Source organism: Nicotiana tomentosiformis, chromosome 6, assembly GCF_000390325.3.
Source record: "Nicotiana tomentosiformis chromosome 6, ASM39032v3, whole genome shotgun sequence".
Taxonomy (NCBI): Eukaryota; Viridiplantae; Streptophyta; class Magnoliopsida; order Solanales; family Solanaceae; genus Nicotiana; species Nicotiana tomentosiformis.
In genome coordinates, this window is record NC_090817.1 from 97,555,015 (window position 1) to 97,577,563 (window position 22,549).

The 22,549-nt window shown below is 37.3% G+C and overlaps 1 protein-coding gene across 1 annotated transcript; it reads left to right on the plus strand.

The window, feature by feature from the left end:
- The first annotated feature begins 1,091 nt into the window (after window positions 1–1,091).
- LOC104111256 (Golgi apparatus membrane protein-like protein ECHIDNA) lies at window positions 1,092–6,140 on the plus strand. The gene is made up of 6 exons (XM_009620917.4): window positions 1,092–1,286; window positions 4,452–4,508; window positions 4,586–4,789; window positions 4,936–4,995; window positions 5,306–5,432; window positions 5,739–6,140. The coding sequence occupies exons 1-6, from the start codon at window positions 1,272–1,274 to the stop codon at window positions 5,825–5,827; spliced, it is 552 nt and encodes a 183-aa protein (XP_009619212.1). The 5' UTR covers window positions 1,092–1,271; the 3' UTR covers window positions 5,828–6,140.
- The last annotated feature ends 16,409 nt before the right edge of the window (window positions 6,141–22,549 follow it).

Below are 22,549 nucleotides of genomic sequence, written 5' to 3' on the forward strand. Positions count from 1 at the left end.
CACAAGAATATAATGAATATACTATTGTATAATTATGTCTCTGCCAATATTAATTATTTAAATATGGATTAAACTGTTAAGAAAACAGTTTAACAAACTTTTCTTATCGGAATAGAACAGTACAAAATACATAATTGTTAATCATTATCAGGTTAACAAGAAGAAAAGCTACATGAATGTCAAACCATAAACTTAGCAGTAATATTTAATATTCACACCTCAATCTCAAACAACTTAAAAGCTATATTAAAATATAATCCATGATGACACTGTTTCAATTCTAAAAAGTTGATATTACTTGTAAAATAACTTGATAGTAGTTTCATCTTAGCTCATACAATTGATAAAATTAAGCTTGGTATTGTAAAAGTTAAGATCTATTTTTTTTAAAAACAATGTTTCTGAGTAAGGTCCCATTTGTATTTATTAAAATTAGAACACGTCAAGCTGAATATACATATGATTATCAAAACCTGGTGTCTATATTTAAATACTGGATAATTAAGATCGTTTGTTTTTTCATATGCACTAATATGTAGCGCGAAACCATTGTGCATGAAGGTGTTAAAAGGGACGAGATAAATCTAAAATCACATATAACAAAATTATATTGAAAGACCCACGATATACTGGAATCAATGCAAACCTAGCAAAAGATATGACACAAAAACTAAAAGATTTATATATGAATAGTAATTAGCTTAGAATATTCATTTAGTCATGTTAATATCGTTTAAATTAGATTATGTGCTTTTCTAAGAGTCTCTTGCCCCTATTGAAGAATCTTATGTCAAGATTTCCCCCCCAAATATTAACTTTTTCATGGATATTTTTCGAGTCTTTTTTCCTTATTTTTTTTGGTTTGAGGACGAAAAATACTTCTTCACGAGTAGAATACCTTAGAAAATATAGAGAACTTCTACGACTTTTTAGTTTCATTTAAGAATTCATATAGCTGACACTTACTTATTTGGAATTGAGATATAATTATTGTTATGTTATTAAACCTTAATTTCCTTATTTGAAGAGGATAATTTAAACTCTACCAGAGACCAGAATTGAAGAGCTAAAAAATTCCTGGAGCATTTCCTAAATAACAGAAGTTTCGGGGTTCATTTTCTAGAATTCCAAAAATTTGCCAAATGCCAAATCTAAGAAACAGCTCTATTTTCATTTCCACGAAATTGTTGCACCAGTTTTAGAGAGAGAAAACGCGACCATTTTTCAGAGATCAGGCGAAATCCTAAGGGCATTGGATTTGATTATTCGATATGGATTTTAACCCAGTAAGTTTAATTGTTTTCATTTGTCTCTTCCCCCCCCCCCCCCCCCCCCAACCCAATCTAATTTACAATCATTTATCATTATCAGATAATACTTGAAATCATTGCATTGAGGCTAGGGTTTTGTTTGAGCTCGTAGTTTTTCAATGAAGATTAATTGATCTGTTGATTTACTCTTTTTTTTTTTCCTTTTGTTTTTCGATCTGTTTGGGAATTGAAAATTCTCACTCTAGTGAATTCCATCCTTGAATTGTATTATCGATCTGGAAGATATAAAATTTGTTCTTATTGATGAAGTATTAATGCAAATTTAGGGGAAATAATCGTCAAAAATAAATTGTCCAGAAGAATTGTGAAATAATACTCCTGCATATCATAGGCTGCTTATAACAACAACAACAGCAGCAGCAACAACAACAACAAGTACGCCTCAGTCCGAAACAAGTTGGCATCTGCTATATATGAATCCTTAATTCTTTCTTTAAGCTCAATTCATATCATCATCACACCAAAACAAAATAAAAGTGAAAGTGAAAAAGGTGTGCTTAACACCAAACTGGTATATAAGTACACATTCCCTTAACGGCTGGTAAACAAAAATAAATGGACTAATAAATATAGAAGGATACCATTTCATCATTTCTTATCTAAATCTTATCGTAGTGCATTAAGCTGTCCTATTACTCTTTTATGTTCAAGGTCTTACTGAGTATTACGAGCAGGCAAAGAGAGTTTAACCTGCTATTTTGGTCTCAGATGTCATAAATAATATAGTTATGGCCACAAGTCTATTTCAAGATATCCCCTTGATTGATCTACGTAGAGATTCTTAGACTATGTTCTTTTGGCATATTTTTGACACCGGATCTGCTGGTGGAGTGACCTTTTATTTTGTGTTAGGACCACACATATCATTTTTCTCCTAGAAGGTTTTGGTTGAAAAAGATATTATACGTCATAAGTACTGAAAAGATAACTAAATATATTTTCTATCATCTTTGTGTCACTATATGCTACATTAATGCATTTTTTGATGTCAGTTTGTATTTAGAGCAGTTTGTGTCTTTGGCAAGTGTATCCTTTTCCGTGATCTTCTCTTTGCCTTTCATTCTTTCTCTCTCCCTCTCTCTCATGTTTCAACAAGTCTTACGAGATGTAAGTTTGGTGAGATTTGGACTTATTAGACTGACAGAAGTATTTGACTGCGTATAATAGTAGAAAAATAATTTACTGTTCTGCAGTGGGAGATAAATAAAAATGAAGTGAAAATAAAAGGATGCTAGTTGGCTTCACTCATATGCTAGATTTATATGTATATACTTCATTGTTAATTGGCTGAAGTATCCCAATATATAGATTTTGGTTAATTTGATTCGTGCAGTTGTATTGTTAGTTTGTTGATGCTACTTTGAAATGTGTCACTTGGATTTTATTTTATATACTCAAACAAATTGGAATTTGCAGGGTGCTATTATGCTATTGTAGTGTCTAGATACTTTCTGATAATTTGCATATGCTATTTTTGGCGTCTATAGACTTTCAGATAGTTTGAATATGCTATTTTTGGTTTCTATAAGTATAGCATATTTGATTCCACCCATAAATCATTTTTATTTCCAATGTTTCAAGTTTCAATAAGAAGTCCTTACTGTTGATATGATATACTACATCAATTTTTATGTATGGATGATGCAGGCGTTATTCAAAACGAGTGGGCATAAAACGTCTGTAGATGATTTTTTAGTTCTGACAGCAATTGTATTTTTAACATAGTTGCATGTTTGGGCGACGGCTTAGTGTTCTTGCTTTGTTCTATTTTCGAGTCCATGTAAGCTTCGCAGGGCCGGTTTCACATCCAGAGAAAGGAGGGAGGGAGAAATAGCTTTATGTATAGGTTAAAAAAGTGATAATATGATAAATTTTCAAAATATTGAACTCCTAATTTGCTTTAAAAAACAATTTTTTTTATTTGGAATGTGATGGACCCACGTATTGAAATAGATGTAGAAGACTTGTATAGCTGACCATATTAGTTTGGGAATCAAGCTTAGTTGTTTTGTATAAAGATATTGTTGTGTGTATATATTGATGCAACTTTGAAATTGAAACATCTAGATGCACTATTAATTTTGGATGTCAAGTAAGTCCCACTATACAATGCTAGCTATGTGATTGGGGCGGTTAAGTTTTAGTTTGGTGTCATAAGAGGTACAACTAGCACACATAGAGGATATAGTTAAAGAGGTTGCTTGAGATGGTTTGGTAGTGTTCTATGTAGATTCCAAATGTTACGGTTGAAGCTTTTAGAAGGTGAAGAAATAGGCCTAAAATCACGTGGATGAAAGTTGTCTCTAAGGACTTATAATCTCTTAAAATCCATGTAGACTTTAGAGAAAAATAGACATGATGGAAGCAAAAGATCCATATAGGAGATACTAGCTACAACAACAACAACAAACAACCCAGTGTAATCCCACAAGTGAGGTCTGGGAAGGGTAGTACGTACGCAACCTTACCTCTACGTTGTGCAGGTACAAAGCCTGTTTTCGATAGACCCCCGGCTCAGGACAACATAGTCGCAGCATTAAAGCAACAGAGATATAGTAATGAAAGAGTCATGGAAAAGCAGATCGGTATACTTACATTAGGTCCAATGTTTATAGTAGTTCTTTTTATTTTGTTCAGATATTTGTATGTCAGTAGAAAATATAGAGAACTCTAGTGTTAGATAGTCGCGGACTATTGAATATTGGAATGAACCTGGTATGAATGTAGTGAAACAGATCTGTATAGCCAATCCCAACTAGCGCTGAATTGAGTCGTATTTGTGTTGTTGTTGTTATTGTCATAACTTTGAGTTCATTCCGATTTTCTCATCCTCCGGATGGGAAGGGGGGTAGATGATCTAGGAGAAGCAATGTAGGTGAAAAAGGTTAATTTTTTAATATGTAACACTTGTAGCTTAGAGGAGCTTGTGGCTCTGGTTACTTTTTTCCTCTGTTACTTATTTTTGATAACCCTCCCTCCTTGTTTTCTTTCTTTTCTACCGTTGTTGCTCTACCTCTTACACCCTGAACACTCTCTGGTGCAAGGAAAGGAGGGAAGCACATAAAAAAATGTTGATCTTTTCTGTCATAATGCTAGTTACACTATCACGTTCTTTTTCAGCCTGCAGGGGAGGACTATGCGCACCCACAGATATGCTTTTTTCATGTGCTCTTCAAGGTGCAGTTTATTATAGTCTTCTTATTTTAATGTCTTATAAATTGTATTTACTTAACACATTTCCTTTGCATTGACAGGCAGCAGCACTAGCGTTTTATATTCTGTCAGCTCTATTTGTTGATAGTTTTGTTATCATATTTGTGATAACTGTTCTTTTAGCTGCTTTTGACTTTTGGGTGGTTAAGAATGTGAGTGGGCGTATCCTGGTGGGTTTAAGATGGTGGAATGAAATAGATGATAATGGCGAGAGTGTGTGGAGATTTGAGTGCCTTGATCAAGAGGTGTGTAATCTAGTCTCAGGTTCCTTAGCAGACTTCTTGCCCTTCATACATAGGTTTATTTTAGAAGTGCTCGCGCATTTAGTCTTATTAATTGATTAACTTTTTATTGGCCGGGACGTACCTTTGTCCTTCACTTTTCCTTTCAGTCAATGGCTCGCATGAACAAGAAGGATTCCTGGCTGTTCTGGTGGACTTTGTACCTAACAGTAAGTGAAGACTCTTATCACACTGACTGCTTATTCTAAAGTTCAACATAAACAAATTGAGCACATGTATTAATCAGAAGAATTCAAGAAAAATTGGCAAAACACATAAGTTTGGATATGAACGATGGCCGTTCACACCTTGGCTTCTTGTTTTCTGTTTTCAGCTTTTATTATTCCAGGATTCAAACTTCAAAAGCATATTGTAGCATATGTTATAGGGATTATATTTGGTTTTTATCTGTACCTTATTTTGCAAAGTGATATAGTTATCCATTGATATGTTGCACCTGATATGTGTACTTCGTTGTAGGCTGTTGCTTGGTTCTTTCTCGCGATATTCTCCCTCATTAGATTCCAAGCTGACTATCTTCTCGTTGTTGGAGTTTGCTTGACTCTCAGCGTCGCAAATATTGTTGGTTTTACTAGATGTCGCAAAGGTGCGTACTTACTGTAACTTCTGTGGATTCTGCGCCTAACAATATCATTACTGCTGGTGTTTTATTTTGTTTGGGTGTTCCAACTTTCATGCAAGAATATAATATGACGGTAGATTTTGTTGGGTTTCCTCATTAGTTTGTGTATCTTGGATTGGTTTCTATCTTGCCCTGCTTGTTTCAGTTTTTTCATTTTTGTTTTTGGTACTTCTTGTTATCTGATGTCAATGTACTATTCCCTTTTCCTATTTTGTTTTCCAGTATGCCTTTTCTTGTTAATCTTCATAGTATTTTTTTTCTGAAATCCAGATGCTAAGAAGCAGCTCCAAGCATTTGCAGCCCAGACTCTTACTTCTCGATTCTCCTCTACTCTACAGTCGGCATTTAGTGTTGTTTGAACAATTTATACAGAGCAAGCTAGTTATGGAAGGAAACTGCTCGTCATTGTCCACCACTACGAACAATCATGTATTGACATGGTCTTTTCTCAGACTTCTCCATTACTGAAGCTTGTTTATGTAGAATATGAACGAACTTGAAAAACAGTTTTGTTCTCTTCAGTTTTCACGAATCCAATTGCTTCATTGTTTTCTGTTTAGACTGTTTTTAGCTCAGCTGTTGAATAGGTCAACAGGTGGACTCTAGCATCAACAAATCTGTTATAATAGAGAACCTTTTCTTCTGTATGAATCGATATTATTTGCAATTCAAGCTCTGAAGTAAGTGTGACTAGAGGGTAATGGGGGTGGGAGGAGGTTCCATTCCGTTGTTGTGTGATCTCTTTTGAAGTTCAAGGTAAACAAAAAATTTAAACTCGTAATAAAAAATGAGATTTTGAAGATCAAATGAAAGCTAAAGGAGAGGAAAAAGATGAGCATGGTATCGTATTACTTCATCAAGTAGGAAAATCAAATAAAGTATATAACTATTGTCGATGATGCAGTATAAATAAAATACTGTACCTCCTCTAATGTTTCCCGTGGGGCACTTTAAATTTCATATATTTATTTCGATATGTGAATTTGTCAGATTCTACGAGAACAAAAGTCAAAATTGCCAAGAATATAAGCACAACATAAAGCACAAGTTCTTTAATTTCTTCATTCTTTTTCCTTCAATATCTGGAAATCAAATTCTTGAAAACTGAACTAATAAATGAAAAGAGAAATTACGCTCCTCAATTTAGCTATTGCAGTTCACTTTCGTTGATTGAAATCATGATTTCGTTCAATTTTTAAGATAAGATTCAGCAGAAGTTGCCTGACTAATTAATTCCTGCGTAAGTCAAGTATCTGAAAAATAAAACTACTGAATGATGTGTAGTTTAATTATCAGAAAGAAAGAAAGAAAGAAAAAGGGGATTGACTGGGGATAAAAGGGAGCACAAGTGTCATTAACTTATTCCAATTTGGGAAGTCAGAGATAATGTAGCCAACAGACCAAAGTGAGCACTATAGAAGAAAAAAGAAAGTATGTACCATACACAATAATGCCAGAGATATAACGTCTCCATTACCAATTTGTGTTGAGGCTATAAATAAATACATGAGTAACTTGCCATCTCAACAAAGAAAAGAATTGTTAGATGAAGAGTAAGAGCTTGTAGCCAAAAATGACTTGCGTACGTGCTCCATTATTTAAAGGTATTACGCTGACACCATTAATATATATTAGGCAATAGTGTCTTATTATCGTTTCCATTAATTCCTGGCTTATACTATAGCAATTTAATTACAATGTAGTACCTAGCTACGTACCACTGAAGATTTATTGTATCCCAATGGAACATGTTGCAGCTAGCGGACCAATATTAATTTTGATGTTTTTTCTGCTTGGTTATTCCTCTTTTACATTTTAGTTGAATTTATTATACGTACGGTACTACTTAAAAGCTAGCTATACTTTCGTCTAATTAATTGCCATCAGTAGTTGGAAATTACGTATATATACTTCTTTCACTTTGTGGAGTAATACATTTCGCATGTATCATCTAGGCCATGCATGTAAGCTGAAAAACTAAGACATGTAGATTACAAATACGTAACTGGTATTTCATAAGTTAACTTATACTCCATAAGTTCTTTTTTTATGAGGAAAAAATTTTTATAAAGCAATTTTTGGTCTTATGGATAAAACAATGACATCTTAATGGACACTGTGATTGCAAATCCTAATTTAAGACCAAGATAACTGCATCGTGATCTTTGTCTTAATTATGTATGTTTCAAACCATTATTTCTGGAATACTTTTGCAATTGATACTCAACAATAGCGTAAATGATTCAGTAATAATTAAGTGGATGCGGAATTAGCAATCTACTTTAATTCGGATCGATCCTCAAGTTGATACTCTTAATGCAGGTGATTTTAAATTTTAATTAATTTATATACCGCTCAACAAATAATTCATGGGAGCTGCAAGCATTTTAATTTAAATAATTTGATCTCTTTTATGGATATTCTGAAGTGTACAGATAGTCATTCTCAGGGATACTATTTAGAGATTAGCCAGTACTTATTGTCCTGGAATTTTAAACTAAAAATCTTGATTTCAGGACAACTCAAAACATTTTTGTTCTGGAAAATTGAACTGAAAAACTGAAATTCAAAACGTACTGACTAAATTCTAAATAAAAACCCTTTAGAGTGGCTACCTGGTATCATTTCTACTATTCTGGGGTCTTTTTAAGGCCCAACTCAAGTGAAAACAAGATACATTTTGGGTGTGTTAGGTATTAAGAAAATGTTTTAACTCAATTTCGGCTAGTTAATTTGCTGTAAATAATGGAGGGAACATCTAATAGATGTGTCGCTCCAAATGCCTTGTTTAGTGGCATTGACTTATTTTTCTTTTGTTTTTGAGGCATTTTTCCTTAGCTTTGAACAAAATACGAGTTTGTCAGATTATTCTATAAGAACAAAGTCAAAATTCCCAAACATTATTTTTAAAAAACCACATCACAAGCTCGTTTACTTTGCATTGTCATTTCCTTCTCTCTTTTATCTTGAAATCAATCTATTGCACCTTTGTAAATCATTTTGGAAGTGCTTTTACCAATTATAGAAATAAATGTGTATTTGATCAATCTTTCCAAAAGTACTTGCAAGTACCAACTTATGACAAATAACAGGTAAAAATCACTTTATAGTTAGTATTATTTAAATAAATAAATTATGTAAAATATTCTTTATAATATAAATTCTTTATAATATAAATACATTATAGAATTTACCATTTCGTTAGTAAACTCTGCCAAGTGTGTTTACTTTGTTTATTTTGGTTTCTTTCCGGGATAGAACAGTTGGTCAATGTGTATGGGATACATTACAACTCTAGGTGCAGTTGCATTTGATTGGAGATAAAGTGAGTGCAAGTGTCGCTGCAAATGAAGAGGACTTATTCCTATTTGGGAAAGCCAGATAATATAGCAGAGAGACCAGAAGTCAAAGTAATATCACACACTTTAATTTGCTATGTAGTATCACACAGAGGATGACATATATAATTTTTTTAATGACCTTTTTATTCATAATATCACTTAGAAGCAATAATTCAGTGTGTTTTGAAGTACTCCATTCGGTTCACTTTAATTGATTTTTTAGTTGTTTTCACACATATGGAGGAATCACCTTTTATCATTAATTAACAATAAAATTAACCATATTAATTTTAATTTGTTCATTGAAAATATAACAAATAATCCTAGGCTCTTTATTCCAATGACAACTTTGAAAAAAAAGAAGTTAATTCCTTATTGATATCTGAAAAATATATAAATATTGCAGACCAACAAAAAAAAAAATGCCAACAAATCAATTAAAGTGGATCAGAGGAAGTATAAGAATATCCACATAAGATAGGGTGTTTTTTTTCTCCATAGAAGGCTATATATATCTTACTAATCCTTCTGCCCTCACGTGCCAGTCATGTGCTTATTCATTTCCTCAATACTCCCCCTCAAGCTAGGTGGTGCAAATAGGTTGAGCACTCCTAGCTTGCCCATTAGATGTTCACGTTGTGATCTTCCCGGGGCCTTTGTAAGCAAGTCTTCTTCTTGGTCCTTTGACATCACATACTTTGTTTTGACAATCCCTTGTTGAATTCTCTCCCTGATGAAATGCAAATCTATCTCTATATATTTTGTTCGTTCATGGAATATGGGATTTGCAGCAATTTGGATTGCTGCTTTGATATCACAGTGCAGTTCCACTGGTGATTCAACCTCTGCACCCAATTCTTTGCGCAGTCCTGTTAACCATAGGATTTCTGAGACTGCAGCAGCCATGCTACTATATTCAGCTTCTGCTGAGCTTTTTGATATTGTGCATTGCTTCTTTGATTTTCAAGATACTAAAGAATCTTCCAACTTCATCACATATCCTGTCATAGACCTTCTGGACACTCGGCATGATGCCCAATCAGTATCACAAAGGCTGTGAACTTTGTGAAATATTTTGAGCTCATTAGTAAATCTAATCCTGGAGCACCTTTTATGTACCTCACAAGTCTTACTGCACCTTCCATGTGTAACTTCTTTGGACAATGCATGAACTGACTTAGCACATGCACTGCATAGCAAATGTATGACCTTGTCATGGTGAGATACAACAACAACTTGCCCACCAGTCTTTGGTATAGCCCTACATCTGCCAACTTCTCATCTTCTTTCAGATTTAAGTGTTGATCATATTCGACAGTAGTTAATCTCTGATTGCGTTGCATTGGTGAAGCTACTAGTTTTGATCCTGCTAGTCCAAGATCAATGATCAATTCCATTACAAATTTTCTTTGATTCATCAATATTCCTTCTTTTGATCTTGCTATTTCAATTCTAAGAAAAAACTTCAACTCCCCTAAGTCTTTAATCTTGAAGTTACACTACAATATGGAATTTGCCTCTGAAATTAGACATTGGTCATTCCCAATTATGAGGAATTCATCCACATATACCAGGATGATTACTAATATGGTTCCTTGCTTCTTTGTGAACAAACAATAATCAAAGTGACTCTGAAAAAAACTTGAACTGAGCAATGCCTCAGTCAGTTTCAAATTCCACTGTCTTGAAGCTTGCTTTAATCCATAAAGGGATTTATGCAACCTACATACTTTCTCCCCCTGGCTGTGAAATCCCTGAGGTATGCACATGTAGACTTTTTCAGTGAGGTCTCTTTGAATAATTGAATTGTATACATCCATTAGATGTTGTTTCCAAAGCTAGGACTGCTCTTACTGTCACCATCTTGACTACATGAGAAAAAGTTTCCCGGTAATCTAACCCTTCAATCCGATTACAACATTTGGCCACTAATCGAGCCTTGTATCTCTCAACTTCTCCATTGTCTCTATACTTTATTTTGAATGCCCACTTGTATCCAATAGGTACCTTTCCTGCTGGTAAGTCTACTAATGTCCAAGTATCATTTTCTTTGAGGGTAGTCAACTCTTGGTCCATGGCTTTAACCCACTTGGGATCTGCTACTACTTCTTCATAGCTCATAGGATCCTTCAAGTTGGTGATTTTGAGATAGGATTTATACTTGGCTGAAACACCAGTATGACTCAAGTAGTCTTGCATTGGATACTTGCAAGATAATGTGTCAACTGAACTTGTCAATGACCCATTGCACACATAATCCTGCATCCACATAGGTTCCTTCACAGTCCTTCCTGATTTCCTGAGCTGACCATCTATATTGGTGAGAATAACTGCTTATGAGGACAACTCTACTTGTTGTTGTGCATCTTCAAAGACATCTTCAAAGTGATGGGGATGGTGTCTATGCAGCAAGTGATGCTTCTCGAGTGAATGTATCTTCTTCTAGAGGAGTTGGTCCTGCTGAGCCATCATTATTATTAGCAAGTATACATCATGGCTACTGGTAGATGACTCTATCACTCAATTGGGAAAAACCTGCAGCTTTCCTTTCTTTAGAAGTTGAAAAGGGAAGATGTGCTCCACGAACTTCACATCCCTGCTAACAAAAAAGGTGTTAGTCAAGATATTATAGTCTGTAGCCTTTCTAGGATGATGAATATCCCATCAGAACAACCCCATTAGCTCTTGCTGCAAATTTGTCTCCTCCTACCAGGAGTTTAGCAAAACAAAGGCATCTTACGGTTCTCATGTGCTGCAAGGATGGTGCTTTCCCATACAATATATCAAAAGAAGATTTGCCTGACAGTACTGATAAAGGGAGTCTGTTAATCACATATACTGCTGCTTGCACACACTCTCCCCATAATTTGAGAGGTAGATGACCCTGCAATCTAATTACCATGGCCATCTCTAGTATATGTTTGTATTTTCTCTCCACCACCCCATTTTGTTGTGGGGTGTGGACACAAGAACTCTGATGAATCATTCCATATGAATGAAATAAATTACTGCATTCATAATTAAATAACTCAGATCCATTGTCACTCCTTAGAATTTTGGATTGTTGCACTAAATTGAGTCTTTATTAAGGCTAAAAACTGCATCAAGCATACAACTACATTACTCTTGAGTCTTAACAGATAAATTCATATCATCATACTATAGTCATCTACTATAGTAAGGAAAGATTTCTGTCCATTTTGAGTTTTCACTCTATATGAACCCGATACATCTATATGGATTATCTCAAAAGGCTTATTTGATATACTTGTACTCTTTGAGAAGGGCGATCTTCCTTGTCTAGCTAGAGGATAGATTGTACAATCCCATAATCTATTACTATTGGACTTGAACTTCATGTTTGGAATTTGCTTTACTACTTTATTTGGAGCATATCCAAGTCTGCCATGCCATATTCCTAAATCCTCTTCTTTCATATAATCATCATGTACTTGTACATGTGCTGTCTTAACTTCATTTTTCTAGTGCTGCAAATTGTACAAGTTATCTAGTTCCTTACCAATCCCCTTCACTTTCCTCTTATGAAGGTCCTGCATGATCCAAAAGTCAGGATAGAAAGATATGAAGCAGTTTAAGTCCCTTGTAAGTTTGGAAACAGACAATACGTTGTATTTAAAATCTGTAATATAGAGCATATTCTAATGACACCGCTTTCACTAATTTTACTTTCTCCAGTGCAAGCAATGTCTAATGAGGTACCATTAGGTAAATACACTTTAGATTCAGTATTTATGCTATCAATGTTTATCTCTCAAGCAATTCTTTGGTGTGAACCATGTAATTGGATGCATCCGAGTTTACTATCCAATTTTTATTCTTTACTTTGTCATTTGTTGCAGTAGTCTTAGTTGTACCTATAAAATTCTTTATGTTATCACCTGTATCCTTGTTGATCGGCTTTAAGATTTGATCATATTGTTCCTGAGTGAACATGATTGGTTGAGCTCGTGTTGAATTTCCCACTAGTGTGTTCATCATCTGCTGCCCCTCCTGAGATACTGCATTAGCTGTTGCTTTACCCGTTAACTGCTATGCCTCATGTGTTGTTGCATTCACCATTGGTCATTGAGGGAAGTTGTTGGTCTTCTTCCTCATTTTGAAGTCAGCTGGATATCCATGTATCTTAAAGCAGGTCTCCCTTGTGTGCCCTTTATAGTTGCAGAAATCACAGAATAAATTATTCCTCCTAGGCTTGTAATCTTTTCCTGTGGTCACTCCTCATTTATTAGCGAACAATGTTATACCATCTGTGATGTCAATCACATGTGTAAACTTTCCCAAGGATCTTTGGCTTTTCTCAGAAACTATCATGGAATATGCCTTATTGATAGAAGGCACTGGGCTCATCATCACATTTTGGCTCCTAGGCTGTGCATACGATTCATTTAGGCCCATTAAGAACTGTAATAACCTCTGATATACAAAATGCTCTGAATAACTTTTAGATTCTGGGCAATCACATCCAGGACAGGTCATCAATGCATCATATTCTTCCCAAAGGTCTGTCAACTTTGAGAAATAAGCAGACACAGAAGAAATTCCTTGTGAAAACTATTTTCTTATGCAGAAAGAAAATACGAGATCTATCCACTTTGTCATATTTATCCTTCAAATCTATCCAAACCTTATGTACACTCGATTTGTACATAATTCCACTAAGCAATTCCTTGCTCACAACATTCATAATCCATGACAGAAATATTACATTGCATTTCTCCCAAAGTTCATACAATGACCGATCAAACTTATCCTTAGTACAACGTCCATCAACAAAACCCAACTTACTTGTACCAATCAATCCTATTTTCATAGATCTACTCCATAACGCATAGTTCTCAGTTTCAGTCAGCTGAATTGAAATCAAGGAGTTATCTGGAGTGTCGCATGGGTGTAAATACAGAGGATGATGATGATCGATAGTTGATATGGTTGTTCCTATGCTGGTTCCAGTTGAAATTTCTTCTCCAAGTCAAATCAAGCAATTTAAGTCTTTGATTTCACAATTCACGGAATCTCCAGTCGCAAATTGAAGGAATCAACAAACCCTAGCTTAATCGATCGAGAAAATCGCAACCGATCTACAACAAAGAAAACTTTGTAGAAATTAGAGAATAATAATCGTAGTGAATAGGAATCTATCTCCTGCGCTCTGATACCCTAATGGAGATTTGAGAATAACTTAGTGAGATTGTTAGAGAAGGAAATGAATGAGAAGGTTCTAGAGAATAATATCCATTGAAAGTAATTTGAGCTACCATATTGCAAATCTTAAGCAATGCAATGAGCTAATGATCTATATACACACACACTACAATAGTGCAACTAATTCTATTATTCTATCACTAGTTTCATTGTGCCCAATCACATAATTAGTTATAACTAACTAACTAACTATTAACAATCTAATCCTTCTGCCATCACGTGCCTGTCATGTGCTTGTTCCTTTCCTCAATACAAATGCCCTATGTTCAAACTTTAGTCAAAATGATGTACTTAATTTGTATCTTTACCACATCCTTAGTTGCACATGCATGCGCACATTTTGAGTTTTGTCACGACCCAAAATTCACTGTAGGTCGTGATGACGCCTAACACCGCCGTCAGGCAAGTCAACAGTGATTGATCAATTCAATTACTCATTATAATACTTTAAAATCATAAGTTTTTTATTAATTAAATAGTGTGAGATAGAATTACACGAATTACAATAACGAATAACCCGTAGGAACTCCCAAAACCCGGTGTCACAAGTGCATGAGCTTCAACTAGAAAATATGATAAAATACAACATCTGTCTGGAATACAATTTAGACAGGAGAATATAAACAACTCTGATGGAAACTTTACAGGCTGCAGATCGTAACATGAAATGTAGTTCACGAAAAATCCCCGCAATAGCCGCGCCTCTGCGCCCAAAAGACCACCAGACATATATGTACCTGTACAAAAAGTGCAGCAAGTGTAGCATGAGTACGTACATCAATGCGTACCCAGTAAATATCTAGCCTGACCCCAGAGAAGTAGTGACGAGGGGTCGACATCAACACTTACTAGTGGTCCGATAAGAGAGATACAATAGAAGTAAACAGGTGTGATTCAGAGTAAATAAGCGAAATAACAAGTATAATACGTGGTACAATCCTCCTCTCAGCAATAACTCAAACTCTCAGCTAGTAGTTACCTCCTCAATCGGAGTATATATACAATGGACCTTACTAGGTAGGTCATCACAGTTCAATCAGGAAAAGCTCACAGATATACTGGCTTCTTGCCCATTATTACGCACGATTTCATAAGAGTATTTTATAGAAATGCCGAGGCGTACGCCCCGATCCATCATAACATTGTCGAACCATAGATACATCTATTTTATTGCCGATCGACCCGCTCCCATGAGAGTGTGGTACATAATCCTGCCGAGGCGTATGACCTGATCCATCATAGTGTCCGCACTACTGAGGGTCGAATATCACTAACCATAGATGTATCTATCCTGCCAAGGAGAACGGCCCGAACCCATTAGAATAAGAATTTTTGACCGGTCCTCGACCCTACTCATGAATAGTTGTGTGAGTTATAGATTTTAAGAGAACTTTTCGATGAGAACGCATAACGCGGGAGAATTTCGTAAGGAGAGTACAATTAATCAGCGGCTTATTATGAAGCCCGTCAAATCTCTACAATAGCAAGTCTATCACTCTACACAAGTCTAGTCTCAATTCGTAATGTAAAATAAAGGAATTTAATAGGCAAAAGACAACTCAAATAGTACAGTTATAGCATGGCGGGAATCTAAGTCTACCCGGACATAACATGAATCTAGATACGTATGGACTCTCTTCACCTTGTGCATACGTAGCCCCCCGCAATAAGTAGCACATAACAAATACATCACCTAGGGGTAGTTTCTCCCTCACGGAGTTAGACAAGAGACTTATCTCGCTTCGAAGTTCCATAACCAGCTCCAAAGCCTCTCTAATACCTCAAACCAATGCCCATCGATCCAAAAATATTCAAACAACGTGAAAACCAATCAAAATATATTCTAATACCCATAATTAATCAATTTAAACAATCCCCAACTCCGCTCGAAAAGTCGACAAAGTCAACTCTCGGGCCCACATGCCCGGATTCCAAAATGTTTTTGAAGATAAACCTTACCCATAACACCACGAACTCAAATATATAATTTATTCCTAATTTCATGTCCAATTTCGTGATCAAAATCCAAAAATACCAAATTCTAGGTTTTCTACCAAAATCCCAAATTTCTACTAATTTCCATGTTTAAATCCATATATAAATCATGTATTTAACTTGTTAAAGGTGGGAATCACTTATCTTGGTTTGCTTGATGAAAACCTCCCCTTGAAACTGTCCAAAATCGCCCCAACCAAGTGAAAATGAGAGAAAATGGACCAAACCCCGTTCTTAAAAGAACAACCTGCCCAACGACCTCTCGCACCTGCGGCCACTTGAGTGCTTCTGCGGTTTCGCAGGTGCGGCCACAAATACCGCTTCTGCAGTCCCCCTTCAGCCCCTCTGCCTTCGTATCTGCGGACCAGATTCTACTTTTGCTGTGTCACACCTGTGACTAAGAAGCCGCTTCTGCGATTTCGCAAGTGCGACACAAGCCTTGCACCTGCGCCTCCAGCCTGCCTCAATCCCTTCTGTTTCTGTGACCACTGGGCCGCTTCTGCGGTCACGCAGGTGCGGGAATTACTTCATACCTGCGGCCTCTTCCTAGCTCCCTTCAAGCTAATTCTGCGGGCTCGACCTCGCTTCTGCGACCAAGACATCGCAGAAGAGATCACACCAGTTGCTGCCCAGCTTCAGCATTTCTTAAGTCCAAATAAATAAATTCGTTAACCATCAGGAATTCACCTGAGTCCCTTGGGACCTTAACCAAATATACCAACATGTCCCAAAATACAATATGATCTTAGTCGAGCCTTTAAATCACATCAAACGACTCTAAAATCATGAATCATACCCCAATTCAAGCTTAATGAACTTTAGAACTTCAAACTTCTACATTCGACAACGAAACCTATCAAATCAAGTCCGATTGACCTCAAATTTTGCACACAAGTCTTAACTGACATAACGAAGCTATTCCAAGGCTCAGAACCCCAAATAGACATCGATAACATCAAAATTCACTTCTAACCAAACTTATGAAATTCTTAAACCTCTAAAATGCCAACCTTCCATAATAAGTGCCGAAATGCTCCTGGGTGATCCGATACTTAACCCGAACGTACACCCAAGCCCGAAATTATCATACGAACCTATTGGAACCTTCAAATCCTGATTTCGAGGTCGTTTACTCAAAAACGAACCCTTAGTCAATTTTTCCAACTTAAAGCTTCCGAAATTAGAATTTTCTTTCCAAGTCAACTCCGAACTTCCCGAAATTAAATTTCGACCACATGTACAAGTCATAATACCTGAAGAGAATATACTCAAGGCCTCAAACCGCTTAATGATGCGCTAGAACTCAAAATGACCGGTTGGGTCGTTACATTCTCCCCCACTTAAACATACGTTCGTCCTCGAATGTGCTAAGTACTGCTCTGGAGTTGTTCAAAATCACTGTTTAAGACCTCGTGCACTTACTCGTGCCACCACAATCTAGTTGGACATATTAGCTCGAGTCAGACTGAAGATCCTCCCTATAACCTTAGCTAACAAGCTTTAGAACCAAGTTCCAACTTCCGAATTCCTATACAAGACCTGATTTTAACGTACAAACACCATACCAATCACCACACACTGTACCAAAACACGATCATGCATCTATGCTGAAATCACACCATGCACCACATAAGTCGGTCGCCCATAATAACACCCTCCGACCAAAATTGCTGAAATTTCACGAATCCGATGCCCACAATATATCTCATGACCCATATAAATTCGGTTCCAACTCTCGCAATACTGCCACGATGAAAGAGATGTGTAGAAACTCATAACCACCTTCTGAATCAATAATTCATGGAGGCTTTCCTCCTGACAAGAACCATTACCTCATTTTGAACTGAATAACGATATTCCTTCTTTAATGTACCTTATATAAATCTGATTGCGCTAAATTCAGGTCCAATAATCTCGTCTCACCCAGTGTAAGATACACAAGCAATAAGCTACCTCAAACACTGACCAAGATCTCTTATGACGCCAACAATGCACCAACATGCTACAAACTCGAATGCGATACATAAGGAAAAGCGAACTATGGAATGGAACTTCCCAACCCGCATAACGAATAAAACGGTCGAATAGATTCTATGAACCTACACCAGGGATGAAAAAGAAGGCACATAAAATAAGTGTAAGGAACTATGCTCAACATCTTACTGTTGCGGCGTGCAACCCAATCCGTCATTACACTGTTGTAGCGTGAAACCCGATCCACATAACATGGCCATGGCGGCGTGCCACCTTATCCAGACTATGTACCCGTGGCGGCATGCCACCCGATCCGCACATAACATCAAGAAGAAAACACACACATCAAGCCGTAACGCTTATACTTATGAAATGTCCGAATATCGACCACAAGCACATCAAGTGCATAATACAAATCCTGAGGAAACGGATAGTGCCATACGCTACAAAATCCAAGCACAACTAAGGTGCAATGATGACCTGCATCTCGAGAGCCACCTGCTCACATAACACCACAAGCTACACGGGACAAACACGTGTGCAAATAATCAAGCCGCCTCACAACTCACATGGCACAATAGAGATTTATATGGAATAGCTGACGACGGGAATAACATCTAATGCCCGATGACTCTCCATGAGCAATGCTATGACGAACGACACATCCGACCTGACGTAGAGCACACACTCACACTAAACCCACCAACGGACCTCACACCCATTCTGATCATACCATACTGGCCCAATAACCTTCCAAAGATCCACAATGGCCCTATTCATGACACATAAGAACAACCGTCACATCCAAAACAATCTCACACGGTCCACAACCTGAGGAACATGACATCTCCCAGGCTTAAACTCTCGCATTTGCGATATTACCATAACCTTCATACTTAGTTTTAATCTTTAACAATAAAGTGACTAACATGCCACACTTATAAAAATCTCCTCGTGGGGTACGCTCCCACGACCTTCCTCTCAGGTAGCAAAGTCCGCACATCCATACCACCAACTATACTAATTCCGTAAGGCAAATCACAATTCGCAAATCAATACACAATGCCTCTTCCATAGAACACCATTCTCAGGCACACTAAGATAACGCCAGCTTACTCTAAACATCTGAATTCTTCCCTGCTCATCCGAGCTCGTGACATTCTTATCAACACCGAACCGCAACCTTGATCCTCAACTTCCAATTCCCATGCCGTTCACTTTACCCATCATTACGCTATGCGATAACACACGCATTCACCATAACCCTTGAACTACTAGTAGAATAACCACTTCTTTGGTTATAAACCTTTCACTTAGCTCATTCCAGAAGAGCCAATGCAACACGCAACCGAATTCCTAAACTGCAGAAAATACAAACCTCTAGTCGTGATCTAGACGGTCATGACTCTTTCGGAGTCCATTTACACAACAAGGCCATTTGAATCAAATACCTCCTAAGTCAATTAAGTTACGGTGGCTGTCAAGCTCGCACGTATATCCAAAAACCACATGTATAACTTCACACGTCGAAGGAACTGATCATTACCATAATCATGCTGATTCAACCATGACTAACTGACCCAACTTGTTTCAATTTACTCTTGACCTGACTTAGAAATATAATAGCTCCATTCACAATATAACGAACTGAATCCGCACTCATTTCGAGTGATCCGAATCGTGATACCACGTCGTCTCAATACCCATTAATCATCTCATTCCTCCTTACGCGCACAATAGCATCTCCAACTGGTGCACCCATTCTGCAAGACCTTTCGTGCATCCGAAGCTATTTTTTCCTTTCCTCAATACTGCACCGCATACCCAATGATTGCATAGAATATTGCAAGCCCTGTTCATGATCCACTGCAAAAACTCGATCCTTAACCATACAATGAACCCGAAATCCCTAGGCACTGCACTTATATTCTTAAACCCACTAGGACCGTTGTTGAGAGTCATCCACTCTAACTTGATCTCGAACATAACCAGACTCCAACGCTCTACTGGCGCATGAACACCCTCTCAAAGAAGCAACCGACTGAATTCTTTTCCTTGTACATTACATCCACAAAGCATAAACTCTGAGTCTTCCCAAAACCTGCACGTGAATCGATAAGGTAGAATATAGCACATATTTATCAATTTCTCTGCTCAAATTACCCCTGATGTTTTCCTTTTTATTTACCATAAATAATCCACCAATGCACCGATAACCAGAAGCTGCACAAGCCGACAACCACACGATCCAATCGTAGACGGTGGGGCTCCCCACTGTGCTTTAAGCTACCATCACATAATGTAGAGCCCACAACAGTTCCTCCTTCTCATTTACCATGATCCCGTATAGTTAACCCACCAAATTTCTCGAAGTCTTTTGTTAAGCTTTTCAGGAACATTCTAAATCAACAGTCACAATCATATATTCGACTTCTTACCGGGTAGCAAGTAGTATTCTTCGTATAAGCTTCGTCAACATCACGCAACCGCTAACCTGCTCACAGGAGATAACCCACCTGTGAAATTCCTTACCAACATCTTCCAACGACGCTGCACTGGGTGCAACTACCATGCAATCAGTAAATTCTCCTGAGCCCATGATCGCCCACCAGCTGTATAAGTCTGCTCCTTCCCCATTGACATCAACTGAAAGTTCAACAATACCTTTCGAACTCAAGTCATATTGCATCTGAAACGATAATCAAATCTTCACACCCCTCTTCATTTCAAGCAAAATCCTTTCTGCCATATTCAATCTTTCTCCGTATAGTAACCATCATTCCAAATAAAATTCGTAGACTAAATCACCTTCCATCACGATTCCCAAACCATTCTATACTTTCTCAAGGTACATGGCTATCCTACCACATAATCCATATGCCACTCTGCCACTCCCACTTCGGTCAACCATCTCCTTTAAGCAACTTTTCAATCTCTGCTTTTCATACTTGACCTGCTAGTACTTCAACCACCGCGAAGCACTTCCCGCCATGTCCTCCCTCATACTTCGCTGCCCCAAATGTTGCCTCAAACCAAGTTCATACCTATAGCACCGGAACTAATGAATTGCTACCAACTCTAAACCTCCTAAAAGATCATCTTTCTCGAGCCATCAACATTAGAAACACCAATTCGATTCTGAACCGCTGCACACCGCTATCTCTGACAACCGCCCCTCATGCACTATTTCACAACACCTTGCCCCGAAGGCAAAATAAAAGAAGACCATAACACCGACGAACCGTAATGCGTTCCTAACAAGGACGACGATACCACGTCACAAATGAGAATTCCACCACGCTCGAAAATACCAAATCTCGCCACTTCATCAACCAAAGCCTGAACATCCGTAGTCCGATTGCCCTTCTTTTGATGGAATTAAATGCTGAACCTCTAAATCATGTCCTGAAAAATCCTCCTTTCAAGTTATTTACAACCTCGACACATAACCAAGCACCTTACCATTACACCAACATTGTGCGATAATAACCCATTAACATCGTAGCAATCCGTGCACAGTCTCGAAACCATAGAAAATACAGATACTGAGCTGGAACAAAAGACAATTCTTTCGCAAGGCGATGATAATAGCCTGCCCGAACACGCAGGGAAAACATACTGCACTACGTCTGCAATATCAATACCACCACTCGATGTCTAACTGACACGTCGCATAAGATTGAATAGGAAGGAAATAAAGGCACAAGCCTCAATGGAATCAAACCACACGATGAGGAAATCAAGAAGGGAAGTGCTCCTAACAGTCTTGTAGCCTCTTGAAGATAAGTATTGACGTCTCCATACCGATCTGCAAGATTCTACTAGACTTGCTCAAGACTCGTGAGACCTAAGTGAACCTAACACTCTGATACTAAGCTGTTACTACCTAAAATCTACTTTAGGTCGTGATGATGCCTAACACCGTCGTCAGGCAAGCCAACAGTGATTGATCAATTCAATTACTCATTATAGTACTTTAAAATCATAATTTTTGTATTAATTAAATAGTGTGAGATAGAATTACACGAATTACAATAACGAATATCCCGTAGGAACCCCTAAAACCCGGTGTCACAAGTGTATGAGCATCAACTAGAAAATATGATAAAATACAACATCTGTCTGGAATACAATTTAGACAGGAGAATATAAACAACTCTGATGGAAACTTTACAGGCTGCAGATCGTAACATGAAATGTAGTTCACGAAAAATCCCCGCAATAGCCGCGCCTCTGCGCCCAAAAGACCACCAGACATATATGTACCTGTACAAAAAGTACAGCAAGTGTAGCATGAGTACGTACATCAATGCGTACCCAGTAAATATCTAGCCTGACCCCAGAGAAGTAGTGACGAGGGGTCGACATCAACACTTACTAGTGGTCCGATAAGAGAGATACAATAGAAGTAAACAGGTGTGATTCAGAGTAAATAAGCGAAATAACAAGTATAATACGTGGTACAATCCTCCTCTCAGCAATAACTCAAACTCTCAGCTAGTAGTTACCTCCTCAATCGGAGTATATATACAATGGACCTTACCAAGT